Below are 5,798 nucleotides of genomic sequence, written 5' to 3'. Positions count from 1 at the left end.
GTTCGTGAAAGTTTTCCCTCGCGACTACAAAAGAGCTCTCAACGAGGAGAAGGCCAAGAAAAGAGCGGCAGAGGAGGAGGAAGCGCGACTGGCCGCTGTGGATGCTTTCCAGGAATTGAAGAAAATGGCTGAAGCAGCTACCAACGGAGGAGCGGCTGCAGTAGCCGAGGTAAAATTGAATATTCATGTCGCCTTCAACTCTGACGTGCTTGCCTTGTTTTCAGACTCCGGCCAAAGCGCGGCCAACAAAAATTCCGGACGCTGTTAAGCATCGGGGATTTATCTCGTATGAACGAGAAACACTTCCATATCGCCCGGCCCAGGAACGAATGCAAGACTGGAATGAGGTCCTTGCTACCGCCAGGAATGATGACCTCCTTAAAACCCAGTCTGCCCGGTGTATGGATTGCGGCACTCCATTCTGCAACCAGGTATGACTTCCCCTCCAGTTCATCTATGTTATTTAGTCATCTCTTTGTATCTGCAGGATAATAGTGGATGTCCCCTTGGAAACAAGATTCCGGAATGGAACGAACTTGTTCACCAAGGTCGTTGGCGGGAAGCCTTGGACAGGCTCCTGGAAACCAACAACTTTCCAGAGTTCACGGGACGTGTGTGCCCTGCTCCTTGCGAGGGTGCCTGTGTTTTGGGAATTATAGAGAACCCGGTCTCTATTAAGACGATGGAGTGTACCATTATCGACAAAGCCTTTGAGGAAGGTTGGATGGTTCCTCGTCCGCCAGCTTATCGAACCGGGTATGTAGGGACAAGTTTTACTCACGTCGTTTGTTTCTCACGTCGTTGTCTCTTTACAGGAAGAGAGTGGCGATTGTAGGTAGCGGTCCGGCAGGTCTAGCAGCCGCTGATCAGCTCAATAAGGCCGGCCACTCCGTGACAGTGTTTGAGCGAGCGGATAGAATTGGAGGCCTCATGATGTACGGTGTACCGAACATGAAGACCGATAAAGTGGAGGTCGTTCAACGGCGAGTGAACCTGATGGCTGCCGAAGGGATCGAGTTCATCGTTAATGCGAATGTCGGAGTTGACAAGTTATTCTCGGTGGAGAGGTTAATGTCCGACTATGATAGCTTACTACTTGCTTGTGGCGCTACTAAGCCCAGGTATGGAATTCTTCACTTGTTTCTAAATCTAACCATCTTTTTATTTGTTTTTCTTCAGGGACCTTAAAGTAGAAGGCCGAGAATATGAAGGCATACATTTTGCGATGGAGTTTCTTCACGCGAATACCAAGAGTTTGCTGGATTCGGGGCTCAAGGACAACAACTACATATCCGCCAAAGACAAGAAGGTGGTGGTGATAGGAGGAGGCGATACAGGCACAGATTGCATCGGCACTGCAGTCCGCCACGGCTGCAAGAGCGTTGTAAATCTGGAGCTACTTCCTCAGCCTCCTGCAACTCGTGCACCGGGGAATCCTTGGCCACAGGTAAGAGTTTCTTGTCCTTTCGTCTCTGTGTTGGAGTGTTCCTTACGGCTCGCGATTGTTGCAGTGGCCACGAGTTTTCCGCGTCGATTACGGGCATGCCGAGGCAAAGGAGAAGTTTGGTAGTGACCCCAGGTCGTACGAGGTGACTACAAAGAAGTTTATCACCGATGGTGATAACCGTGTCAGCGGCTTGGTGCTCAAACGGGTGCGGTGGTTTAAGGACGCGAGTGGGAGATTCCAGAGGGAGGAAATCGAAGGGTCGGAAGAGATAATAGAGGCAGATTTGGTGCTCTTGGCCATGGGATTCGTGGGACCAGAACAGGTGAAATGAGCTAAATTCTTCTTTTCTTTTCATTCCAGCTGACGATTTTACTTTCTAGGACGTAGCTGAGAAGCTCAAAGTGGCTACCAATGATGCAGCAACCACATTTAAAGCAGAGTATGGCAAATTTGCTACAAATGTCAAGGGTGTCTTTGCCGCTGGTGACTGTCGAAGAGGACAATCGCTGGTTGTGTGGGCGATTGCCGAAGGGAGGGAAGCGGCAGCACAGATTGACAAGTTTCTGATGGAAGACACTTCCAAGGTTGGCGAGGAGCTCAAGGCTGCTCGGAAGAAGATGGGGATGTTGATATAAAATGGACAGCCAAATTTTGCCTGTTGTAAATTTTGTTGGGTTGGTTTTTATCCTAATTAAATGAGTGGTTCTAATCAAAAATTATATTTAGCGTATTTTCAGATTAGCTCTAAACCGGATACTGGCATTTGACGGCGCCCTATCAACACAGACGATTCAAATGAAGAACAATAGCACCAGCAGCAACTTCGCTTTCCTCCAACTTATCAATCAAATCCCACAAGGAAAGACTTGCTTCTTTTGGTTTGGGAGAAATCAGGCAAAGACGGTGAGGATATAGGGAGAGTGGCGAAACCTGATCTACGATCTTTGATCGTTCACGCAGCCAGGCCAGCATTATCCCTTGGAACTTTCCATTTGATCGTTGCCAGCAGCTCTGGTGGATGATCATTTAGGATAAACAAAGCAACATAGAGATCCATACCTACTGGCATCCTGGTTAAGGAATGGAGATTCCTTTCGAGAGGAAACAAGTGGAACTTATGACTAAAGGTCTAGGATTGCAATGGACATAAAAGGAGGAATAGATGGAGAGAATGTAAATCCTAAGTGGTGGCAAAGATAACTATTACAATCCTATATCATTTTGTAGACCACCAAACATTCCTTCAAGAGAAAAGGAATACATATGCCTCCCAGAGACTGAAAGAAGAAAAAACAAGAAAGAGAAATGAAGATGCAAAACAATAACCTGGCGATAATAAGCCATGTTGCAGAATATCTAGTAGTGAAGTGGCCAATAAGAGTGAGTTTGTTTGTCCTAGACAAAGCAACTCAATCGTGGCAGTGCTATGTTGGATTTGACATAAAATGATAAGGTGCAAATTGTGTTGCACCTATAGTTTATATTTTCAAACTATAAGCACAGCTTCAGCATTCTCAATAGCTCTCAAGGTAAATAATCTGGGTCACAGACATTGAGAGGTAGCTTCCTAGAGATAGTGGTGAGCACCATAGCTCACACACCATAGCCAACTCAAATGGGGAGAAAATAGTCCAAAATTCTTTATTTTTTACATATATTCCTTTCGTAACGTCTCTGCACTATTAGGGTTTTTGGATAGGGTTTTTTGTATTGGGATGGAAGACGGCGGCGGTGTCAAGCGCCAGAGGGTTGTGGATGTCCGTCGTGAGGATGCGGAGAGGATCCATGGGCTGCTCATGGCTTTCTCCGCCCTGCTCACTGAAGCCGATCTTCAGGATCCGACCAAGGTTATGGAAGTCTACCATTTCTCGCACCGGACGACGTTTGATTACATGGGCAGGCCTCTCACCAAGGAGCTCATCGATTTCATAGAGGAGGAGCGCCCCGAGGTCAAACTCCCAGAATCGAAGATAGTCTCGCCTCCAGGAAAGCGCGGTCGCAAGCAGCTTCGTCCTTACGGTATTTACGGTTTCAGGTACATAACGGGCACCCCGGGCGCTGGCAAGAGTTGCAGCGTCGCAGCGTCTGTGCTCTACCTCTATGGCAAGTTCGCGCGCGACAGGATCGGCTCCTCGTCTCGGCCGCGTCGGATTATGCTGGTCGACGGAGCTCAAATGGCCTGGGCCCCGGAGAATACGCTCTGGGATGGGCTGTTTCAGGCTTTTGTGGACGACAACGCTGCCTTGCAGGAGCTCGAAGCGATAGAGGCGGGCCAAGTATCGATCTTCGACGTGGAAAACTTCTTGAAGAGGATGATAAATGTGGACCTGACCATTGTCGTTGATGACGGCAACATGGCGAGAGATAGTCCGGGGGTACAATCTCTCTGCCGCCTTCTCGAGTATTGTGTCGTCGTCTTTTGCGCTTCAATTTCAAGTGTATGGACGCAAGTCCTTCGTCATCCCAAGGCCCCGCAGTACAAGCTGGTTGTTGGAGGACTGAATGTAAGTTCTTAGGCGTCTTGTTCTTCACATTCTGAGATGTGTGCGCTTTGTAGGACAAAGAACTGGCATCCTATCTCAACCTCTTTCAGTTCCAGCGCGTCGATCTGTCTAAAACAGGTCGAGTTCCAAGGCTGCTGGATCAATTCGACACAGACATGGAAGTGTTCCACCAGTGCATCATATCATTTGAGGCAGATATACGTACGTTCATCCAGCGCCACCTGGGAGGGAACGTTCGAGAGCATCTCCAGAAAGAGTTGACGGGCACAGAAACAGTTCCAAGGCTTCCTCTGCTGCTAGAGCCCAAGTGCTTCTACGTGGGCAAAGATGGAACGCTCGAGGCTCTCACCCCTCATTTTCATTCCTATGCGCTTAGCACCTTAGCTGGACTCATGCGCGAGGATGACCTCGATGAGCAGCGGAAGCAGGTCACCTTCTGGGTACAAGCCGTTGCTAAGGACGACAACATGGCTCGCATCGGCTGGAATGCCGAAATGGCGGGAATCCTCAGCACAAAGTTTATGACTCAAGGCTTTTATTACGCACAAGGCAAAAGAGCACACATAACAGTGAAGCACGTCCTCAACTTCCATGGACCAATGTCCGGAAAGCTGCTCTCCGTTGAAGGAACAATGCATGTCCCATACGACTTTAACCACGCTGGCATTGACACCTACTTGGAAGACGAAAACTTTATCGTGGCTCTCCATTTTTCTGTCGCCAAGAACGCCATCACTCATCACAAGAAGACGGCAAAGAAGGCTGAGGAACTGTTTGTTGGCGACAAGCGGATCAAGGTGCTTGTGTGGGTGATTTACACGGACAGGTGGGTCTCATACCGAGCAACATCCAGAGTGCATCCTGGCCTCGAGTATTATGTTGTCGTGATGCCTTTCAGCTTCTTTAGTGTACAACTTTCGAGGATTGATGAGACGCTGGACGAGCTCAGGAAAAACACAGCCAGAACGGTATGCTGTCTTTTATTTTCTTGTTCCTTTTCCTCTTTAATGGAACTCTCGTCTGTCACAGGATTTGCAAAGCTGCTCCGACTGCTGGGAAGATAGAGGCGATGCTCCCTGGGTGCAGTGTGACGTTTGTGACCTGTGGTACCACCAGCCTTGTGTCCACTACAATCCAGCACTGGTGGTGGATCCAGAACAGGGGGCAGATCTAGTCGAAGAAGCAGGGGAAGAACGTAGAAACGAAGTCAACTGTGTCACTCAGGTACCGTTCATGTGCCCCGCTTGTGCGCAGTATTTCAAATCGTAAGATGCCTGTGTGCTTAGCTCAAACAATCGTCAGCAACCACCACAACTGTCAATTGCATCAGTTCTACAAGTATCAATAATTTTTGTCTAGGAACATCTTCAAGTTTGCAGATATTGTGCATTCCATTTATCTTTTAAAGCTATATGTAACTTAATAAAGGCTGTAAGGTGTGGTATGAATGCCACGAGTCCGATTCAAGATTTCGAGGAATTGTGTGCCTGATCGCTGCCGCCCGCATTTTACTCGCGCGAGGGCTTGATTCGAGGTTTCTTGGTGCGAGCGTAGAGATCGAGAGCAGCTATGCAGGCTTGCCTGGGATTGTCCTTGAACCAGGCAGCATGGATGCACCGCCGCGCTCGAGCAACGGAAGCTACCGCTTTGGGGTCAATCTGCTCCAGCCGCTTGAGCTCAGCTGTGCCGTCCTTGTCATGCGCGACCGGCGGACTGTGATGGGGAGTTCTGGGAAGAGTTCCATTATGCTTCCTGCCCTTTTATGGCTTCTTTGAAGTCAACATTGCACATGAACATTTGTTTTGGCTTCTAGAGAAAAGGCTCACTGTAAGAGGAAATGGCTTTTT

General features: G+C 48.6%; 2 protein-coding genes across 3 annotated transcripts; both read left to right on the top strand.

Annotated features, from left to right (window-relative positions):
* The first annotated feature begins 6 nt into the window (after positions 1-6).
* On the top strand, positions 7-2,177 carry LOC9641074 (glutamate synthase [NADH], amyloplastic). Its single transcript, XM_002994430.2, has 7 exons — positions 7-169; positions 225-431; positions 488-756; positions 816-1,121; positions 1,180-1,447; positions 1,512-1,769; positions 1,828-2,177. Exons 1-7 carry the CDS (start codon positions 125-127, stop codon positions 2,080-2,082), a joined length of 1,608 nt encoding a protein of 535 aa, XP_002994476.2. The 5' UTR covers positions 7-124; the 3' UTR covers positions 2,083-2,177.
* A 976-nt stretch (positions 2,178-3,153) lies between these two features.
* On the top strand, positions 3,154-5,420 carry LOC9641073. 2 transcript variants are annotated; one of them, XM_024667999.1, is made up of 4 exons: positions 3,154-3,951; positions 4,005-4,777; positions 4,850-4,919; positions 4,981-5,420. In XM_024667999.1, exons 1-4 carry the CDS (start codon positions 3,163-3,165, stop codon positions 5,218-5,220), a joined length of 1,872 nt encoding a protein of 623 aa, XP_024523767.1. In that variant the 5' UTR covers positions 3,154-3,162; the 3' UTR covers positions 5,221-5,420. The 2 variants fall into 2 exon arrangements, with proteins under 2 accessions (XP_024523767.1, XP_024523766.1); XM_024667998.1 differs by having other exon boundaries at positions 4,005-4,919.
* The last annotated feature ends 378 nt before the right edge of the window (positions 5,421-5,798 follow it).

Source organism: Selaginella moellendorffii, unplaced genomic scaffold (genome assembly GCF_000143415.4).
Source record: "Selaginella moellendorffii unplaced genomic scaffold, v1.0 SELMOscaffold_297, whole genome shotgun sequence".
Taxonomy (NCBI): Eukaryota; Viridiplantae; Streptophyta; class Lycopodiopsida; order Selaginellales; family Selaginellaceae; genus Selaginella; species Selaginella moellendorffii.
The sequence above is the reverse complement of the archived record's forward strand: the minus strand, read 5'-3'. Positions and strand labels throughout refer to the sequence as shown.

What these genes read in the sequence shown, in the direction of transcription:
- LOC9641074 (XM_002994430.2), top strand. Translation starts at nt 125, where the DNA reads ATGGCTGAAGCAGCTACCAACGGAGGAGCGGCTGCAGTAGCCGAG. An exon ending in GAGCGGCTGCAGTAGCCGAG is followed by an intron (nt 170 to 224) that starts GTAAAATTGAAT and finishes CCTTGTTTTCAG; the next exon opens with ACTCCGGCCAAAGCGCGGCC. An exon ending in CCGCCAGCTTATCGAACCGG is followed by an intron (nt 757 to 815) that starts GTATGTAGGGAC and finishes GTCTCTTTACAG; the next exon opens with GAAGAGAGTGGCGATTGTAG.
- LOC9641073 (XM_024667998.1), top strand. Translation starts at nt 3,163, where the DNA reads ATGGAAGACGGCGGCGGTGTCAAGCGCCAGAGGGTTGTGGATGTCCGT. An exon ending in TGGTTGTTGGAGGACTGAAT is followed by an intron (nt 3,952 to 4,004) that starts GTAAGTTCTTAG and finishes TGCGCTTTGTAG; the next exon opens with GACAAAGAACTGGCATCCTA. An exon ending in GGAAAAACACAGCCAGAACG is followed by an intron (nt 4,920 to 4,980) that starts GTATGCTGTCTT and finishes CGTCTGTCACAG; the next exon opens with GATTTGCAAAGCTGCTCCGA.